This window comes from Lotus japonicus, chromosome 1 (assembly GCF_012489685.1).
Source record: "Lotus japonicus ecotype B-129 chromosome 1, LjGifu_v1.2".
Classification (NCBI taxonomy): Eukaryota; Viridiplantae; Streptophyta; class Magnoliopsida; order Fabales; family Fabaceae; genus Lotus; species Lotus japonicus.
Genome location: NC_080041.1, coordinates 105,543,881 through 105,565,179, shown reverse-complemented (window position 1 = coordinate 105,565,179; position 21,299 = coordinate 105,543,881). Strand labels below are relative to the sequence as shown.

General features: G+C 36.8%; 4 protein-coding genes across 6 annotated transcripts; 1 reads left to right on the top strand and 3 right to left on the bottom strand.

Annotated features, from left to right (window-relative positions):
- Positions 1-1,018: 1,018 nt before the first annotated feature.
- Positions 1,019-5,207, bottom strand: LOC130728765 (leucine--tRNA ligase, cytoplasmic-like). 2 transcript variants are annotated; one of them, XM_057580331.1, is made up of 3 exons: positions 5,048-5,207; positions 3,417-4,978; positions 1,019-3,078 (listed from the first exon to the last, which is right to left on the bottom strand). In XM_057580331.1, exons 1-3 carry the CDS (start codon positions 5,071-5,073, stop codon positions 1,337-1,339), a joined length of 3,330 nt encoding a protein of 1,109 aa, XP_057436314.1. In that variant the 5' UTR covers positions 5,074-5,207; the 3' UTR covers positions 1,019-1,336. The 2 variants fall into 2 exon arrangements, with proteins under 2 accessions (XP_057436314.1, XP_057436315.1); XM_057580332.1 differs by having other exon boundaries at positions 3,417-5,001; positions 5,048-5,173.
- A 1,337-nt stretch (positions 5,208-6,544) lies between these two features.
- On the bottom strand, positions 6,545-7,482 carry LOC130717167 (ribosomal protein S3, mitochondrial-like). Its single transcript, XM_057567305.1, is given in 3 exon segments — positions 6,545-7,281; positions 7,284-7,336; positions 7,448-7,482. Coding segments are annotated over 3 exon segments (825 nt in total).
- A 3,507-nt stretch (positions 7,483-10,989) lies between these two features.
- Positions 10,990-14,640, top strand: LOC130728763 (serine carboxypeptidase-like 45). Its single transcript, XM_057580328.1, has 10 exons — positions 10,990-11,312; positions 11,542-11,643; positions 11,765-11,860; positions 12,232-12,324; positions 12,402-12,481; positions 12,684-12,965; positions 13,198-13,322; positions 13,577-13,669; positions 14,139-14,256; positions 14,341-14,640. The coding sequence occupies exons 1-10, from the start codon at positions 11,057-11,059 to the stop codon at positions 14,488-14,490; spliced, it is 1,395 nt and encodes a 464-aa protein (XP_057436311.1). The 5' UTR covers positions 10,990-11,056; the 3' UTR covers positions 14,491-14,640.
- A 2,303-nt stretch (positions 14,641-16,943) lies between these two features.
- Positions 16,944-20,704, bottom strand: LOC130728764 (inactive leucine-rich repeat receptor-like protein kinase CORYNE). 2 transcript variants are annotated; one of them, XM_057580329.1, is made up of 2 exons: positions 18,923-20,704; positions 16,944-17,548 (listed from the first exon to the last, which is right to left on the bottom strand). In XM_057580329.1, exons 1-2 carry the CDS (start codon positions 19,861-19,863, stop codon positions 17,236-17,238), a joined length of 1,254 nt encoding a protein of 417 aa, XP_057436312.1. In that variant the 5' UTR covers positions 19,864-20,704; the 3' UTR covers positions 16,944-17,235. The 2 variants fall into 2 exon arrangements, with proteins under 2 accessions (XP_057436312.1, XP_057436313.1); XM_057580330.1 differs by having other exon boundaries at positions 16,944-17,545.
- Between the last annotated feature and the right edge of the window lie 595 nt (positions 20,705-21,299).

The window sequence follows — 21,299 nt, the reverse complement described above, 5'->3', positions numbered from 1 at the left end:
AGGTTCTTGAGCGGATTGGAGAGATGAAGATGAGTAATATATGAAGTTGATGATGATCAAGGAAATAATATAAATTAAATTTGCTTGATGTATATATCAATTATGTATGTAACTGAACTGGTTAAATGCATGTTTTGCTACTTACAAGTCTTGAATTTGAATCTCCCATACCCCATTTTTTCCAATTTCACTTGTAATTTTCACGTGGTAGGTCCAAACAATATTTTAAAAAAAGCCAAATCAGCTCATTCCGTTAGTTTTTTAACGTCTGACTGACGGAGGGGTATACAGTGCACTGTTTGAAAACATGAGGGTAGAAACATCGATAAAAATAGAGTAGGGGCAGAATTTGCACAAACTTAAAAAATCAGGGTCAAAAGTGCTTTTTAGCCTAAATAATAATAACATTCTTTATAAAGAAATATTTTACTGATTTAAGGTGCAAACATTTGTTACTGAACCCCCCCCCCCCCCCCCCTCTCTACCCTGTTTCCTGTGCTCACACATGACTTCACATCCTACCTATCTTCGCTGTTCCACCAAATGTCACTCATCATCATCTAGATCAATAGAGGACTCTCCTCTTCTATCGAAAAACACTCCATCTTGAGCTTTAGAGCTTCAGTTAAGCTCAGATTGTGATCAATAAAAAGGTCATCGTACTCCCTCTTGAACCTTGGGTGTTCCTTTACTTGTACGACAAAAACTGTCTCCTGTGATTGTGTTAGCTGCAGACACTTGCAGAATTTAAAAGCACACCGTGAAGATTAAATGATCAACTTCTAGCAATCTTTATTACTTTACAAAGTAATAAAGATTGTTGACATATTCCTCATCTATTTTAAGAGCTCAGCTTTATCTTCTTCAGAATCCAATATCGGATTGTGCTGACATATTCCACATCTATTCACATACAACTAGCACAGTTTGCTGTAGCCCCCTTCAAGACATATCTAACTATGTAATCTTTCAGAGTGCTGGAACAGTAAGAACAATAAAGAGACTTGTATACATCAGATTGTCACTGAAGCAGTTTTTCATTCAAAAAGAGGTACCAAAAACATCATCTCTTTACACTGCTGACAAATTTTGTCAACTACAGAGTACTGCAGTAAAGGATGTAAATTACAGAACAAGAAAAACTGGAAAAATTACAGAAAAAAGCTAAAATTTCAAATTAGAAAAAGACAGAAACGTAGAACACTAAAGGTTCAATGCTGAACTTCACAAAAACTTCACTCAAACTTCAGCCATCCATTTACATAAATATCAAAAAAAAAAAAGATAAATAATGTTCGGATGCAAGGGGAATTTCCAGAGACTGACCCAGTAGTAGCTACTGAGTTAAAAAGATTGCAGTTGGATTTCCTGGGGAAGGAGGATTTTGATTTAGCAGAGAAGCTAAAGATCCAGCTTTAGCCACAGCATCAGCAGCTGCTGCAGATAAAATTTCCACATGTTCTAGATTAATCTGTCTCTTGATCAAGTCCAAGTTTTCCCTAAGAACCTCAATTTCCCCAAATGGCAATCTCAAATCCAGTGCTTGAGCCCCAATTTTAATGGCTTCCTCCTTCTTAAACCTCAAGAAAGGCATACATTGCTTTTGAATTTGTTTAAAATTAGAAGATTGACCTACAGAACTTTGTTGTAAAGCTTCCATTATCTCAGAGTCTGGAGCAAAAGTTTGAGTATCTCTGTTAAATTTGTTCTGGAGAATGTTCAGGCACTCCGCTTTCCAACCATCAAATTGTTCAGTTACATATACCAAGCCCGTTACCTTGTTTTCTGTCAGTGATGCAACCGGAGCACCTTTCTTATTTGCTTTCTTTGAGCCTGAAAGTTGCTTCTGAAGCAACTTCCTCATCAGAACAATAGAATCCTGCAGATATTTATTGGCACTCTTCAATGTAAGATCAGGAGCATCAGCAGTTGGCCATCCTGCCTTCACTGCAAAACCATCCTTCTTCAAAAGCTCTCTCCAAATAAACTCTGCATAATGAGGACATATAGGTGCTAGAAGACGTGTCTGCACGTCCATAAAACGCCACACCAACTCACGATTGTAACCTCCAACCCCACATGAGAATCTATACTCATCCCTAGCAGTTTGAAGATCAAAAAAGCCAGTCTTGAGGGCTTCTCGAAACATGTAGTTGGAGTAATTTTGCTCAGTTGTTTTGACAGCAATGTTAAGCTCATTGGCAAACACACGATCAGCATAAGTAGACGGGGGGCCAGTTCTCATAGAAGATTCTGCTGCCAGAATCTCTTCATACCATGCAATCTCTTTGGTAAGCCGGAGAATTGCAGCATTTGCCGTCTCAAAGACAAAATTTGCATCATCAACGCCATCACCAGCATCAGCCAAAGAGAATCGAGTAGCATCAGCAGAGAACTCCTCAATTGCCTGTCGAATAGTCCTGAAATTTCCAGTGGACTTGGACATTTTCTCAGAATTGAGCATTATGTGACCATTGCATCTAAACCCACGAGGCCAGTGATGCTTGGACATAATTGCAGTATGGGTGTAAATGCAGAAGGTAAGATGATTCTGGAGGAGATCCTTACCGGAAACTCGAAGATCAAATGGATACCAATACTCAAATTCCTTCTTCATTTTTTCTAAAAGCGACGACGAAATATCAGTGGATTTAGGGAAAGGCCCATCACAGAAAATATAATCCCAGACATCATCAGTTAGCTGTTGAGGTTTGATAGCAAATTCGCTGGATCCGTACATGTCACCATTCTGCAAATAATGCGCAATAGTGTAATAAGCCATGTAAATGGTGGAATCCGATAAAGACTCAACTAAGAACTGTTCATCCCATGGTATGCGTGTCCCGAGACCAAATGATCGTGAGCAAGCCCACTGGTTCAACCAACTTAAAGTATGCTCAAATCCATGTCTTGTCTCATCAGAAAACAAGCTCATGCTAGACAAGCATTCCTCAGCTAACTTCTTCCATTCTGATTCCCCATATGTAATGTACCACTGATCTGTCAAAGCTACAACACATTCATCACCAGATCTTGACATCACCCGCTTCTCTGGCTCACTGTACACAATTGCCTGACCTGAAAGTGTGGGAACCAAAAATTCAAGCACAAGGGGTGAGATGACCAAGAATGATACAAGCAAATAACAAAAGTAAAAACTGTTTTCAAGTATTTATATTTACCTGTGGAAAAATATAATAAATTTTAGTGGTTTATCATTAGCACAAAGCTATCTCATATTGCCCTCTAATAAATAATAATCATACGTTGCTGTAAGATTTTGAAGAATTTAACCAAACATAATTGAATAAAGCAGGAAGTAGGAACAGATCTCAATCAATTCTGACATGTATAAGAATAATAAGATTATGCATACATTAAAAACAATAATGTGAGGACTGAAGATGAATGCTGACCTGTTTCCAAAAGCTTGCTCCTAATCAAGGGTTTAGCTTCCTGGACTTTCTTCCCTGCGAATTCTCCAACAATCATTGTTCCTTCAGTGAAACCTTTCAAGTAAGTTTGCTTCTTGGCTTCTGCAAGTTTCTCTTTCTCATTCTGACTCTTGATTTTCATCTGCAAACACACTGTCTCCGCACACTTATTCCCAAACTGCGGAACTTCAATGATAGGCACAATCTCAAAGGGCATCACCCATTCATCCTTCACCCCAAACTTTGACCTGAATGCTGGCTTTGACTTCAAATCATTCAAGGCCATGTAGTCATCAGGGGCATCACTAGGCACACTGGTCACAACCCCAGTACCTTTATCCATCAAAATAGACAACATAGGAAGTGCATAAATGGTGTCATTAAACGAAAGTGGCGATTTCAAAGGGAGTCCAATCAAGTCATGACCAGTGAGCTCAAGCAAGCAAGTAGGTTTCTCAGGGACACGTGAGTGGTTCTGGTAGGCAAGGTTAAGCGCCGCTCTATGTGCCATAACAAACACCTCAGTCTCATTGATTTCAAATGCCCCATATTTCCCATCAGGCAACACCCAAGCATTTGTTTGGCCATACATAGTCTCAGGCCTCAAAGTTGCAGCAGCAAGGAACACCCTCTTCCCCTCCAGCACCTCAAACTTTGGAGGAAAAGGTGAAACCAACTCCATCTTGATAACAGTGTACTCTTGTGGCTGAACACCTTCACCAGTTGCTCTATCATGATCAGCACAGGGTTGTCCATCCAAAGGAGAATATATTGTATACCTCAAATCCTTCACAATTTTTCCCATGGACTTCAACTTCCTCATCTGCCACCTAACAAAAGAATCAAAAAATGGGTTGATGTCTGTGGTAATAAAGGATCTTCTCCAATCACAACCCAACCCAAAAGCCTTAAGATCCTCCACAGCCAAAGGAGGGAAGTAAGAAAGCCACTTGTAAGGGTCCTGAAACTTTGATATCTCATCATCAGAAATTCCAACACTTCTCATAATCTCCCATTGGTACACCTGTGTTCCTGATTTAGCAGCAGCCTTGGACTTCTTCCCTTTGAATTTCTCAGGGGCACCTTCATTTGCATCCACAGGAGCCTCCTCCTCTTGTTGTTCTGGTTGTTCTTCTTCTCCTTCCTTAGGGAACACCGGCGGGTCCCCGAAGCGCTGGATCTCTCTGGCGAGCTTATCGGCGGAGGCCTTGATGGGCATGCCGGTGCAGTGGAAGGCGAAGGGGAGGAGCACATTGGCGCCTCTGAGTCTGTGGAAAGCGGCGGCGAACTCGAGCTTGGAGACGGAAAACGCATGACCCAGATGGAGGAAACCGTTCATGTAAGGGAAAGGGAAGTTCCCGAAGAATTTCTCGCCCGGCTTAGGCGGCGCGTCGCCGGGTTCTGACCGGAATACGTCGGCGTCTTCCCACCATTTCTGAACCTTGAGGTCAATTTCCCGCAGACGGTCCCTCCGTGCGAAGCTCTTCCCACCACCACCGCCGCCACCCTCGGTCGCTGCCATGCTTGTGAGTAATCGACGGCAACTGTACATGGAAAAAAGATGAAACTAAGTGATTGTTGAATGATGGAGACAGTGAAGTTTGAAATACTACCTTGAAACTCGTCGCAGTGCTACCATCCCAATCTGGAATCCATAGCTGCAGGTGCTGTCTCTGCTCTTGCAAATTGAAACTTACAAACCCTGACTCCCAAATCTAGGGGTGCTCATTCTATTCATCCGATGAAACCCACGAACCGAATCAAAGTTATTGGATTGGTTTTTACTGTTATTCGGTTCAAAACCGATCCAACCCGATAAAAATCAATGTAGATTGGTTCGATTCACGGTTTTAAAAATTAAAAACCAATGAATCAATGAATCGATCCGTTTTGAAATGTGAGCGACCCGACGACCCAGTTAACTTTGGATTACATGAATTGAATTGTAGGAAAACTCCGTCACACTCACACTCACACTCACACTCACACTAGTCCAAATTATTTTAACACAACTCACTTAACAAGTGAGTTTATTTCAACTACATATGATGATTAGTGACGATCGCAAAATTCGTCATAAGATACTCATAGTGACAAATCTTCGAGTTTTTAGTAACATTAATGATTACCATGTAGTGTGGACGAATCCATTTAAAATTAATGTTGGTCAAGCAAACACTATCATGATCGGTAATTTCACCGTGTACTAAGTTGACCTTGTAGCATATGTGTTGACGCGAATTAGTGTTGATATGAGTGATGCTACCATCAAGTTTGATACAAATATGAATTTTAAAGCTTTGTATTGGCTTAGCATTAGGTTTGGCCCGACCAAAGCTAATTTTTACAATTAAAACGACATTTATTTAGCGATTTGCTTCCATACCCATTCCTCATAAAAATACTACTACGTTTTTCATGGGTTATATTTTGGTGTTAGCAGGATTCATGCGAGTTCATTGGGCACGAATTACAATAGATATAAGGAGGATGGAAAACCAGGATGGAAACAGATGTAGGAGAGTGTCAATGAAGGAGCATGCATGCGATCTTGAATGAATCAATCAATATTAGTATATTAATGTGAATGGCTTATTAAAAAAAAAGTATATTAATATGAATGAATGGACAACAGAAAAGCCTGCTTTTCGTTTGATAGAATAGAAAGATGAGCATGGGGAAAGATTAAAGCATGTCTAGATCAATTGATTAGTAAAGCATTTTTCTAACACCACAAACTACAAACTACTCATAAAAGCTTATTTTATCTTGGGAATTGATTTTGTGTTCATAATCAATTGTATAAGGATTTATAAACATGCATTAAGAAGAAAAAGAGAAACATAAAGACACCAAAACCCATCTAAAAGTGATTTTGACCTCATTCTTCCCCAGCATTATCCAATGACATTTTTTCCCAATTGCTCATATGGCCCTACACAGCCTGTGCTATAATAATGTTATGTTATTTCAACCATAATGAATGCACAAATTGTGTTCAATTCAGTTGCTTATGAATTTGTGTTTAGTGTCACCTGAATATTCCTTCCGAAGACATGATTATTAATCGATCCAGGGTATAATCATACTCATTTCAGAAGCCATAATTACTAATGCGCTGAAATGATGTCTTGAGCAATCGGAGAAGCACTTTGATAAACAGATTTGATCTTGACCGACTCAATTAAGGTATTAGTGTTTGTTCCTTTATACAACAAAGATCGCATTTTTTTCACTTCGTTCAAATAAGAGTTGTACCCGTACGGAATTCTTCTGTTTCTTAGTATGATCTCTATCATCATCTCTATTCCCTTTATCCATTCTCCTATCCTACCTAGGTCTATGAATTTCTCTATCAATTCCATTACCTTATCCTTACCCATGAGGTTCCAACATTTGATCCTTAATTGACCTAGGAGTGGTTCCCGGGCATCCTCAAAAAAAAGGTGATTATAAATCCCAACTCTATCCCTTGGAAAGAAAAAGGTAGCACCGAAGAAAGGAAAGAGCGAGATGGTGGTTTTTGTTGTTCCCGCGAAGCGAAGATCATTCGCCAAGCGAATGAAGTGGGTCAACCTCTTTTTGGCTTCGGCCAAACACTTTTTCTCGCTGGTCGAGCTTTCTACAAAAAAAGCGATGCGAGAACGTATTCTATTATCTAAGCTTCTTCCCTGCGCATTCACTCCCCTCATCGTAGATGGTTCAGCCACGCCCGGTGCCACGAAATGATTTAGAACTACGACGGGGTCGAAATGAATTTGGTTCTTTCTATTCAATAAGTATTGCATGACCGAATAATTCAAGGAGGGGCGCACTGCAGGGAGGGTCCTTTTAAATAGATGACTTGTGGGCCATTGGAGCGGGACTTCTTGGGGAAAAAGAACTTAAAAAACTTCGTTTTTCTGAAGATGATAATGGATCATTGTACAAATGTTTGATTTAAATTTGCTCTAAAATCTTGGTCTTGTTGTGAACAAGATTTTCAAGTACTAAATTGATGGGCCAAGGCCAACAGCAGAAAAATAAAAGACCAACCAGAACCAGGCATTAAGGATTAAGAACTTTCCAGAGTGATGTAAGGGTTGCCTTGCTATGTAATGAGTGTTATTAAATTAGTCACACTATTGACCAAAAATAAAATAAAATTAGTCACACTTATTTTAATATTCTCTTTTTAACATTTTCTATTGTTTGAAATTCATGTGAGTCTCATCAAATTGGAAGTGGAACTCAAATTTTTAATGAATTGAATTCTGTCACATCAGTAAATATATTCTTACTTAAATTCAATTTTAAGTAAATATATTCTTACTTAAATTAAAATTTAAGGTGAAAGTTATTATTCGACATACATGACATACTGTGATTGACTGATTGGTTATCACTGTAAAACTGTTTTACACTTAGTGCATATCCATTAAGCTCAAGATCATTTATGTTGATGGAAGTATAATCTTTGTAATGGCTTGTTAAAGTAAAATGAAAAGATACAAAGGAAATAAAAGTAATAAATAAGTATATATAGGACCCAAGGGACAACATCTAAGACTCGAAGTTGTGACTTGCTGCCCCCTTCAATAAGCATTTTTAAAATTCTTGTCACATTCTTGCTGCCCCCTTCAACTCTATTCTTGTCACATTTCCCAACTATAATAAGCATTTTTAAAATTCTTCTTTTTTTTTTTGAAAATTAAAATTCTTCTTATTGCTTCCTCCTGTAACCACTTTGATTACCAATGATTTTTTTAGAAAAAACCTTCACAATGCTTAATTACTGACGGTTAAATGACGGAAAAAAATTGTAGATATTATTTTGACGGTATTTTTTTCCGATGGTTTACAAAATCGTTTGTAACTTACTCATGGACTTTTTCGATGATAATTTACCGATTGTTTATTTTGTCAGTAACTTACCAATGTTATTTCTGTTACCAATTACTGATGGTCTAGGTTGTCAGTAGTTTATTTGGTATGCAGACAAAATTCTTTTGTTGCAAATAAAAATATCAAATTCATGAAAGTTTTACCTGATATTGTTATCCGCGACAAAGAAGCACTTCACGAGGAGGAACCTATTTATAAGCTACTAATGACTTCAACATATTTATAGGTTACCGACTGTCAACATAGTCGATAGCCTACATACTTTTCAACAGCCCGCCAAGTTATCGATTGTTGGAAATTTCAATTTTTAAAAGTTGTTAGTAACTAATTTTTTTTTTTATCGTTTGGCGACGATTTTAATTTTGGAAATAACCAGCGGTTTTGACAGTCGATAAAACTATCGGTAATTTTATAGTAACTAATTTTATAAAAAAATTATTTACCATCAAATTACCGAATCATCAATAAGTTATCATCGGAAAAGTCTACGAGTAAGTTACAAACGATTTTGAAAACCATCGAAAAAAAAGTACAGTCAAAATAATATCTATATTAAATTTCTTTCATTAATGATGATCAACTATTTATAGACACATTTTCAAAAAAAAAAACTATTTATAGACACACCACAACAAATTTATTGTAATTGATTTATATTCTGAAAATTAACTCAATTTTTAAGAACTGAGAGAAATATTTGATTATTTTTTAAAAAGAAAGTCAATAAAAAAATATGCATTCCAATGTGCCTTTAAAATGAGTGTGTTAGAGACATTTTTCTTATCATAACTAATGTCCCTTATACATCCTTTATTCCTTGGATTCCATGAGTTGGGTTTGGGGCAAAACTGTAGCCCCGTGGAAATATGTGCTCTAAACACCAGTGGATGTATGATGCTTGACAGTTTTGTTTCACGATTTCAAGTTGCATAATAATTTATAAAAATCAGTTGTCTATCAACAAAGTGTAACACAATGTAGATAGGTGTGCTTTTTAAACATTTAGGCTATGTTTGGCATGTCATTTCAGCTAGCTTATAGCTTATTTGACTAGCTTAAAGCTTATTTGACTAGCTTAAAAGCTCTTCAAAAGTGTTTGGTGAATGAGCTTATTTCAGTAGTTTTAAGCTTTAAGCTATAAGCTATCTCAGGTAGCTTATAGCTTAAAGCTTATAGCTTATTAAATTTATTCTCATTTTTATCCTTATTATTTTATTAAAATTCCACCATTACCCTTTATATATTTATAAAAACACTAAACATATTTTCTCATCACACTTACGTATGCAGCTCCCGCCACACTGCTGCGCACCATAAGTATTAAAAATATTATATTAATAAAAATAAGTAAAAATTAATATTATATTTTTAAGATGATAAATAACGTGAGCTAATAAAAATATTTAAAGTGATAATAATTTTAATATTAATATCATATAGGTATTAATGTGAAAATAAAGTAATGTTAAATATAAAAATAATTATACAAGTATGTCTTTTTATGTCCTTTTACAATTTCAGCTTGTTTAACAACTAGTTTTACCAAACACTTTTGTTTCAATCACGTAGCTTTTCAGCTTTCAGCTATCAGCTTTCATCTAGCTTATCAACTTTTAGCTATCAGCTAGCTTATAAGCTTTCAGCTAGCTTTTCACCTTTCAGCTAGCTTATCAGCTAAACATGCCAAACATAGCCTTAGTTTAGGGTTCGATTTTTAGGTAGTATCTATGGGGAGGAACAGAACTTTGAGAGATTAGTCTCATGACTATCAACGGTGATGATATCTTTAATCACTATTATTAGTGCGGGAATAATCAATGTTGTTCCACATCATATTTCCAATTTCCAAGCCATGATTTTGGACGGAAAGTGTTGGATTGTCACGTATTTTTTCTTCTCTTTGTATGTATGTCTCCATTGGGGCTGACCTCAATTGGCCTAACAAACAAACATATCTGATGTAGAAAATTGGTCACTTGGTAGCCAATGTTGTTCTGTTTATTGGAGAGACAGGTCAAACAAAAGCAAACGTCACGCAAGCTGCTGCAGCACACAGCTGATATCACCTGACCTCACTTTGCATTGATCTTGCACGCAATATTCATTATCCTCCTTCACCCTCCCTAGTGCTCTCCTCTCAAATCTGATGCTGCGTGAATGTATATTGTGTCCTGTCCAATTCCCCCATGTGGGAGATGATTGAGTTGATTTGAATGTGAAAATCATTTTATCCAATTCAACTCTTGTATTCATTACTTTCAAAAAAAAAAAAAAAAAACTCTTGTATTCATTTTAAAAAATGTGTTTTTATTTGTGGAATGAAAGTGTATCTAAGCACACACTACATGTCACTTACTAACAAAGTGTTATACAGGTTGAGTTAAACGGAAATCGAAAGTAACTAAAATACTCTTTTCATTGTATTGTTGGAATAAGCATTTTGATGAAGGACAAGAATGGTGACTTAAAAATGGTAAAAAAAAAAACAAAGAGTGAAAAGAAAATACTAAACAAAAATGACTGAAACATCAAACACGTGCACTTGTACAGTTGCAATGGCTCACTCCTCAGTCCTCACTTCACAGTCTACACTCACTTGGGAAGAGACAAAACTCCAAAACAATAACATTTCACAAAAAAGCTAACTTTCCTACATTTATATAATACAAGGCACCCCATTTCAGTGAACAAACAAGTAGCTGCTAAGCTTTTTGTGTTCCCCAACTGAAAGTTCAGCTATGTCTTCTCTGCTTTGGAGTTCCATTGCTATGTGTGTAGCAGTCCTTCAGCTATGTTGCTTTGGATTTGCACACCCGTCATCCTCCTCTCACCCTGATAGGATCACTCTCTTACCAGGTCAACCCCAAGTTGAGTTCAATCAGTTTTCAGGTTATGTGACAGTTGATGAGAAAAACCAAAGAGCACTTTTCTTCTACTTTGCTGAAGCTGAGAAGGATGCAGCTTCCAAGCCCCTTGTTCTATGGCTCAATGGAGGTGGTCCTTTGTTTCTTGTTTCTTTCTCACTCATTTCACACTTAAACTAAGAACTAATGATATGTTTGGATAAGCTTCATTTTTTCTCACAAATCAATTTTAAAACCCAGAAGCTACTCACATTACATTAAACTCAGAATTTATTCTGGCTTTAGATTCAATTGTAAAAGGATTTCAAAACATGAAGCACTGATGATGGTTTGAAACTTTCTGCCATGTTCTTTTGAAGGGCCTGGTTGTTCTTCTCTGGGGGTTGGTGCATTTGCAGAGAATGGACCATTGAGGCCTAAAGGAGAGGGCTTGGTTAGGAACCAATTTAGCTGGAACAGAGGTAGGTGCCTTCAAACACCAACCTATGTCTATACATGTGTATTCTTTTCCATTAATGGAGTTGTTTCACCTTTAGCATCACTTTGAAGTGTTCATCAGCATTGTGTATATGTGAGTTGCAGAGGCAAATATGCTGTACTTGGAATCTCCAATTGGAGTGGGGTTCTCTTACTCAGCTGATACTTCATCTTATATGGGAGTGAATGACAAGATTACTGGCAAGTCTTTAACATTCATCCTTCTATTTTATTTCAATAGTGGATCTTTTGAACCTTTAATATTTCTCACTGTTATTCATTAGAATTTAGAATGGCCAAGCACCACTAGATGCAACCATTTTCTTTCTTTCTTTCTTTCTCATTTTTGGTACATACCTCACTATCTCCCTTTTGCTTTTCTTGTTATCTTTACCTTTTGTAAGATTCTGCCATGTCCCTAGTGCCCAAAGTTTTCCTTAACATAATGTCATTTCACTATCTGCTGTTTTTACTTTACTGTGAATAGTGCTGTTTTTCTTTACTAACATGACAGACAAGTTCCTTCAAAAGTTGCCTTGGTTTTCTGAAACTGGTTGTCTTTCTCTTTATAGCCAAGGATAACCTGATGTTCTTGCAAAACTGGTTAGTGAAGTTTCCAGAATACAGGAACAGGAGTTTGTTCATTGTAGGAGAAAGCTATGCAGGTAAAACTTTCATTCATGGAAGTTAAGCTAATAACAAAAATATGCAGCTATTGATGTATTTTGCAATTTATCCTTAGGTCATTATGTTCCTCAACTGGCTGAGCTTATGCTCCAACTCAACAAAAAGGAGAAGCCGTTCAACTTAAAAGGAATTGCTGTGAGTTAAAGCACCAACTTCCAATTATTCTTGTTTTGTGTCATCTTTTTCCTTTTGTTGATGCCAGCTTTTTTGCTTCTGCTGCCTGTAAAGATTTTGATTAAAACAAAGAGAGAAAAAATATAGTTTTATTTGAAGATTCCTCAAATTTGCAATTTGATTAAGGAATTTAGGCACCTGAAACTAGTTTCCTTTTATGCAGCTTGGTAACCCACTTCTAGAATTTTCAACAGACTTCAATTCAAGAGCTGAGTTCTTCTGGTCTCATGGATTAATCTCAGACACAACATATGGAATGTTCACTTCTGTTTGTAACTACTCAAGATATGTGAGGGAATACTATGGTGGTTCTGTTTCTCCTATCTGTTCACGTGTGATGAGCCAAGTTACTACAGAAACTAGTAGATTTGTTGACAAGTATGATGTGACCCTTGATGTTTGTATTTCTTCAGTGTTTTCACAAACCAAAGTCCTCAGTCCCCAGGTGAGTTTTTCCTCCTCAAGCATTTCTTTGAGGCAAAATATTTATTCACACTCATCCACCTCCCCATCTAGAGAGAGATAGGATTTCAAGAGAAAGAAATGATAGATATAATGAATGATATTAAAGTTTTTCTTTAATTCCAATTTTCACCATTAACTTGCCTTGGCTTTATTTTCTGTCTGACCTAGTACTAAGATCATGAAATGCTGGTCTTGTTTTTGTTGTCAAACAGCAAGGTACTGAAACCATAGATGTATGTGTGGAAGATGAAGCAGCCAATTATCTGAATAGGAAAGATGTTCAATCTGCTTTACATGCACATCTTGTTGGGGTGCAAAGATGGTCTGTTTGCAGCAAGTAATTCTCTTCTGTGCCCTTCACTCATATGTGATGTATTGTGTTTATGAGTACTGTGTAAACATGTTTGGACACTACACAAGTCAACACTTCATTGTTGTGCCTTTCATCGCTTTTCAAAACATGTTTTTGCTATTTAGAGTGTTGCACATAAACACCTAAGATTTTGTTGTCTTGATCTCATATTCTTCTTTCCCCTAATACTTTACTTTGTCTTTTTTGTTAATATGAATATCATGCTTTATGTGCATCAGTGTCTTGAATTATGAGTTCCGTGACTTGGAGATACCAACAATCACAGCTGTAAGCAAGCTAGTCAAGGCAGGATTACCTGTATTGGTATACAGGTACATGCATGCATCATATCTTCCTTATTACTAATATGTTTGGGTCAGCTTCTATTTCCTCGTAATGAATTCTGGCAGCCAGAAGCCGAGGCTACTTACAGGAGCATCGGCCCAAATTGATATGAACTGATTTTGACTTTAGAATCAAATATATATTTCAATTGTAGAAGAATTCATAGTCTTGGCTTGGTTTCTAAGTCCAAATGGAAATATGACTTGGTATGTCTAGTCTTCAGAACAAAAAATAGGGCAAACTCGGTGGTATAAAAATTTCACTATGCGTGAGGCCCATGGAGGAGTGGGATCCACTTTGTGGATCTAATGTAGGCAGTCTTACATTGCATTTTTTATGAGAGACTGATTCCATGGCCTAAACCGGTGACCATAAAGTCGCATGGCAACAACTTTTCCGTTGACGAGGCTCGACCTCTAGTCTTCAGAACAAATTTAAAAAATTATTGTTTTGCAGTGGTGATCAGGATTCAGTTATCCCATTGACTGGAAGTAGAACTTTGGTGCATCAATTGGCAAAAGAACTAGGATTGAAGACCACAGTGCCATACAGGGTCTGGTTTGAAGGGAAACAGGTGAATTGTGCTGAGTTTGGCTGAATTTTTACAAACACTATTTAATTGAATTTGTGCTTAAGAAATATTCCAATCTTATTTCAGGTGGGTGGGTGGACTCAGGTTTATGGTAACATCCTTTCATTTGCCACCATCAGGGGAGCATCACATGAAGCTCCATTTTCACAGCCTGAGAGATCACTTGTGCTGTTCAGGTCCTTCTTACAAGGCCATGCTCTTCCAGAAGAATTTTGATATATGCTCTCTGTGAAATTGTTTACTTTGTAGTTAAACCCTTTGAGACTGAATTGGACTTGTTTGATTGTTAATCAAATCTGTGAGGGTAGAAAAATTTGTAAAGTGCTCAAGCAGGAAAGGATGAAAAATATGGTTTTCTTTTCCTCATTTTCCTTGTTGGTACATTTTTTTTTTACTTTTTTTGTTTTTAAAGTGCATTATGTAATTGTGCAGTAACTAGTTGCTCTTAATAATGTTAATTGGTAATAAAGCAGATTAAACTTCTGTTATGAATTAGACAGACTCTTTTCCACCTGAAACTCCACAATCCATGACTAGAAAGAAAGTCTGATTAAAACGTTGAGCCTTCAGCGCTCATTCTTTGGGTTCAATGGCTCAACGTTTTAATCAGACTTTCATTCTAGTCATGGATTGTCGAGTTTCAGGTGGAAAAGAGTCTGTCTAATTCATCTTTTTGTGGATTATCACAAATTTGTATGCATGATTGTAGTGAACAAGTACAAGTTGTATATGAAAATGGGAAAATGCCCATGTCCCTCATTTTGATACTTCCAAAAAAAAAGATAACTTGTAAGTTTATGTGAGTGGCTATTGATTCTAGAGAGAAAGAGAACCTAATCTAAAAATGCTCTGTGTCGTTGTTTGCAAAATTGTACTGTTTTGGAACCTTATACACTATATGAGCTCCATATCTAGTGTAATTGTACAATTTTAATTCTAATACGTAGATGCAAATATTAATCAGTTTCCACACTGCAATGAGATGAAAAGAAACAAATGCATGAAATGATTGTCTATCTGACTGGACCTAAAACGATGTGATACCTGCTTAAATGTTTGGATACTAATGGCTAACCATAATCAAGATCTATCTGGCAAATAACACAATGGAGGATGCACTAGGTGTTGGGGAGTAGGGGTCCCAAAGCACCATTGAGCCAATACAAGACCACAAAGATAATCGGATACTACATTCTTACTCAAAACATTAAGACATTGAGTTTATGAGTCGCATAGCTTATATTATCTTCATCTCACTACATCAAGCCTAAACTTCAAAGAATACAGACTTTAACAAGCTCATACATCGAAAGCTTAGTCCAATCCATGAGTTTCTTTAATTTTTTTGCAAAATGCATTATGATAATATAATTGTGTCTCAGTCATTCATTCCAGATGTGTCCTTCATCAGAATTTCAAACTCTTTCAAGGTTACGTTTCTTTCTCTTATTTCAGCTTCAAGCTTGTAAAGACGTCTCCATTCTTTCGCCTCTACCAATTTTTCTTTGTACAACTCTTGCACACCCTCATCATTGCTGCCATGACCTTCAACAATGTGTTGGCCTCTTTCATGAGTCCTTTCAACACGAGTTCTTCGACGTCTACAGTTACCAGAGTTGCTGCCTTGTTGCCGCATATGCCTCCCAATCATTAACTGAATGCGTTCTTCTTGCGCTTTAAGATCCTTCATCTCATCTTCTATAATTTTCCACTCGAGCTCATCTGAATCACAAGGATCCATTTGAAAGAAAAAAAATTGAGAGCAATTTATTTCACACAATTTGGTGAGAACTCAAAGAAGATATATCACAATGAAGAGGTCTCAGACCAATGTTGTAGATGTTAAGAGTATATATAAGGTCCACCATAGACAATAACTAGTTGTCGGTAATTTTACATAACGGTTAGTTTGACCAGCTAATTTCCTCTTTTTCCACCAAAGCATTTTTCAGTTGCATTGAGATGAGTTCATGGTGGGCCCAGCTAGCTTAGGTTATGGCAATGAAGGTGCTGTAACAGAAGGGTTCAACGGAGGTTTAAGTGGTGCTTGGGTTCTGGAAATGAAATATTGATAAGAAAGAGGTATTTAAGATCCTCTGGACTTCTTTGACCAAAAAAAAAAGATCCTCTGGACTTTTTATACTCTCCACTGGTAAAAACAAGTGCAGGTTTACAAATTCTTCTAAAATTGATTCTGAAACCAAAACCAATTATAGAAAAAAAAGAGCTTCATTTAGTAGCTCCTGAAAGGATAGAATTATACCGAGAAGAGAAGCTGATCTAAAAATGCTTTTGTAAAATGTTTTTCATCCAGTTTTTCCTTTTTAGAAAAAAATGCCTAATACCGCCTTACTTTTTATCTATAACTTCAACTTATCTTTGTTGAGCTTAACTAGCCAATGAAATGGTGCTCAGTTCAGGCATGGAGATATGGGGACAAAACCAAAAGATGTTCATGTATCCAAATGTATTCACAGTACAAGAAATATTCAGGAATATATTTCAACTAATGCAATAGTATTAAGAAAACACTTAATTACCTGTTAACATCACTAGTCATTTACAAACCTACTACTCTAGTGTAACCTAAATAACAATCACATATATAATCTGCAAAATCAGCCAAAAATAGAGAGTGAAAGAAAATAGCAGCAACCACACAATGAAAATTGAAAACCAAGATGATGCAACAAAATAATCAACTACACCAGAACCATGGCCAACCAAAAAAGCCCCCTTAACATCTTATATCCGTTTGTATTGGTGTTTGCATCAACGCAAATGGAAAAACACACATCTTAATGCATCATCGGAGAAGCCAAATTTTTCCTGGTTGACTCAAACACGGATTAACGTTGAGTTTAACACCAAACCAAACGAGCACTTATAGATAAGGAGTGGTAAAACAAAAACAAAAACAAGAAACTCCAGAAACAGAAGAATCATCAAGGTATTTTGGCTTCAAAAACTGTGCAGTTGTGTTAGCATGTGAACAAGCTCATCACTACAAGGCCTATCTGCAGGCACATCAGAGAGGCATGCAGCAGCAATCCTGAAAGCCATGAGCATCTCATCTTCTTCCCCTTCTTCCCCCAAAATGCTCTTATCTAAAGCTTCTTTTGCTTCACCTGCTTGTTGCAAGTGCCTCAGCCAACACCCCAAGCTCCCCCCACTTGCTGCTTCTCCAAAGAATGGATCTGTAGGGTCCTTGCCAGTTAACAAAACACCAAGGATCATGCCAAAACTGAATATGTCACTCTTGTCCGTGTACCTGCTGAAATTTGCAAAAATACACAATTCAATCAGAATAACAAGAAGTTAACATGAAAGAATGGAATGAACAAACATCTTATTGCAACCTTTGTATTCATGCTTAAATGGACATCCACCAATGAAACAACAAGAGATACAACAACTTAAATTATGAACAAACCTTTGTTAATTACTTAATTACTCCTTCCGTTCCTATTTAATTGTCCACTTTGAGAAAAAATTGTTCCTATTTAACTGTCCACTTACAATTTCAAGATAACATTAAACAATTTTTCCCAATAATACCCTCTTGCAATAAATGATGAGATAAAGGAAAACATAAATGATGTGAGAGAATAAACGATGAGAGATAGTAATGAATAAAGTTCAAAAGAGTAAAATAAGAAAAACATATTTTATTTTTTTGAAAATTAACAAAATTAATGGCATTCCTAATAGCACTCATCGTTTGTGAGAGAATAAACAATGAGTGCTATTTTTTATGTTATGTTCTGACTTACCAATCTTAGTGCATGTTTGGAAATCCTTCCTATTTGCATGTTAGGATTATTTTTTCCTCAAAATCAATTTTGAATTTTGAAATCCAAAAGTTACTCACAAACAGTACATTTGGAAATTCATTAAGAAACCAAGCTGAAGCCAAATTCATGAAGGAGAGAAGCTACTTCCCTTAGCTTCTCGAATAGTAGAACACACAAAAGTTTATCCTTAGAATTGATTCAGACTCTAGAATCAATTGTAGAATGATTTCCAAACAAGCACTATAATTTAAGACAATCAATTTTGTGGAGAAGCTTCTATGAGTAATTACTGATGCCATAATTGATTATGAGGAAATAGAAGCTGATCTAAACAGGCTATTAGTAGTTTACACTTTACAGCATGTGAGGACCTACCAAGAGCCTAAAGTTAAAAACCTTGACTACATGAAGTGATATTTCCAAATAAAAAATTGTTGGTTTTGCAAAGCTCTCATTAAATAATATACCAATTGTAAATTGTAAATGGCACCATGAAAATTCAAAATACTGATTACATTTCACAACAACAATCTTTGATTAGGTATTCCAAAGAGAAAAGCCCTCCAATGAAGTATTGAACTTTTGAATGAGGTAACAAACCGAACAAATGCCCATTATCAACCACTGATTTACACTTTTGGTGTAAGAAAAAGAAAGAGAGCAAATTCATAGCACCAATGAGTGCAAGTTTGGCAATCATTCCAAAATCAATTCTAAAGGCATAATCGATTCTAGAAAGAAACTTATCTGAGTAGCTTCTGACTAACAAAATTGATTCGGAGGAAAAAGAAGTTGATCCTAACATACTATAAAAGTATAAACGAGTTTGATTCATCAAATCCATTTTGTCTTACCTGCAATTATGGAAACATTCAGGAGGGCTGTAGACAGATGTCCCTCTATCCAAGTTTGGTAGAAGCTTAGCCAATCCATAATCTCCCAATCTGGGTTCAAACTCTGCATCCAACATCACATTAGTTGGCTTCAAGTTGTAGTGCAGAATCTGAGGCACACAAGTGAAGTGAAGATACTGAAGACCCTTCACCACACCAACAGCAACCCTCAGCCTAACTTCCCAACCAAGCACCAACTCATTCTCCCTCACTCTACTCATCACATCACAAAGACTCCCAGTGGACACATAATCATACATCAATGAAAATCCATCAGGTTCACGAACATAAGCCCTCAGACTCATCAAGTTCCTATGTCTTAACCTTGCAAGAATCTCTAGCTCTGCTTGTATCTGCCTCTTCACTGATTTTTTCTTTGCCTCTGGAGAATTTTGTTCCTGTGTTAGCTTTTTGACTGCAATTGTCAGCCCATTGTCAAGCACAGTTTTGTAGTATTTCCCATTTGGACTTGAACCTAGCAAGTGGTTTTCTTTTGCCAAAGCTGATTGGAGTGTTTTGGGGGCAATTTTTGGGGAGAATATGACAGGGCCTTTGAGGATTGGTGTTCTGTTCAGATACTGAACCACATAACGAACCACAAATGCAAAGAGAACAGAACAAACTAGTCCAGTGACTGCTCCTAAAACTATGCTGAAAATGATCTTCCTAGAGTTATCCTTGTATTCTGATGGTGGTGGCGATGGTTCTGAAGAGATGTGTTTGCTAAATCTTCCATGGCAATGCACAGTGTTATGTTGCAAGGTGAACAATACCAGAACAAGAAGAAGAGGTTGAAATACCAAGAACTCCCTTGCAAGAGAAAAAGGGTTGTGTCTTTTCCTAAACATCAAAGCACAACAAGCAAATTCACAACCAAAAAACAATCTCAGAGGCTCCAGCATGAGAAGGAATGAATTTCACAAGATGCTGAAAACCCCTTTTGCAAGATGAATCATCACAACAACACAACACTTGGAAACAAACTCATACAAGCCCCCAAGACCAAACTTTTCACACTTGATGCTAAAATGGGTTGAAAAAGAGTGCAAGCATAAGCATAAGCATCTTCCACACCCTTTTCATTTTCAAACCAAAATCTTCACAAAGAAGCCTTCATAAAAAGCAACTTGTTGTCATGGAATCATTAACCCCATCTTTCTGTCTCTCCCCACACCCATAAACTTCCCACCTTTACAAGAATCAGAACAAGAATTTTAACCTGCAAAAGAAAAACAAATGACAAACTATTCCCTGGTGCTACTATCAAAACTAGCAAAACCAGGAAAAAGGAACCAAACCCAGAAACAAAGTTCCTATCTTTTTTCTGGGAAACAAAACAGAAAGTCAAAAAGTTGAACAGAAAATGAAGGGGGGTATGAACATGCTGAAGAAACACCAACCCCAACAACAACAGCAACAACTACAAACTACAAGAAACACAAAACAAACCCTTCCTCAAAAACTGCAATGTGTGTGTTTGGTTTTCAGGTCACACGCATTCCAAAGTAGTTTCAATGAAAAATACAAATTCTAATGTGCGAACGTGAAAATAATTCTTAGGCTCCGTTGAGTTAAAAGTGCTTTCGAGATTATCTCAACCGAAACGCAAACACAACCAACCCAATGTTGTTCACAAACAGATAACAGGGTCACACAAAGAAACACAACACAGCATGTGTAGTGAATGACTCAGTGATTCTCTCTCTTTCTCTCTCTATCTATCTGATACAGATGACAAGAAAGGGCCATACCTCTGCGACAAAACTGGGTTCCCGCCTTTGTGAGTAGCCAGCAGCACTCAGTACACTGTACTACGTGGGCTCCATGTTTGGTCCTAAAAGCTAAACATCGTAATCCGTGACTGAGAATGTCCACCGTCAGATCCGATGAAACTCAATCTCAGCCGTTCAATCAAGCTGCATGGAAATTTGTGCTGTGATTACAGCCTTGTGTTGTGTGTAATTAGTAAAGTTTTATTTTTAAATAAATACTAACATAGTGATTAGATCCCTTCTTTCATTAATTATGATGTTGAGAGTTCAATTTTCGCCTACAAAAAATGAAGCGTATTTTATAGTCAATTGTTTACTGTTTAGCGTAAGTACCCTTAACAAATGAAGAAATTAGTTAATGTTATCCAAAATAGTAAAGTTTTTTTAATAATTGCTTTTAATTATTAAATATTTTGCTTGCTTTTCCTTTTCTTTCTTTCTTTTCATCTTTTCTTTTTTATCTTCTTTATTTTAAAGTGAACGGTGGGTGGTAGCTGCTAAGATTAGGAATGACTTTAATCAAATTTCATCTTTCAAGTTGCTAGTAATAGAGGAATATTTAGCTA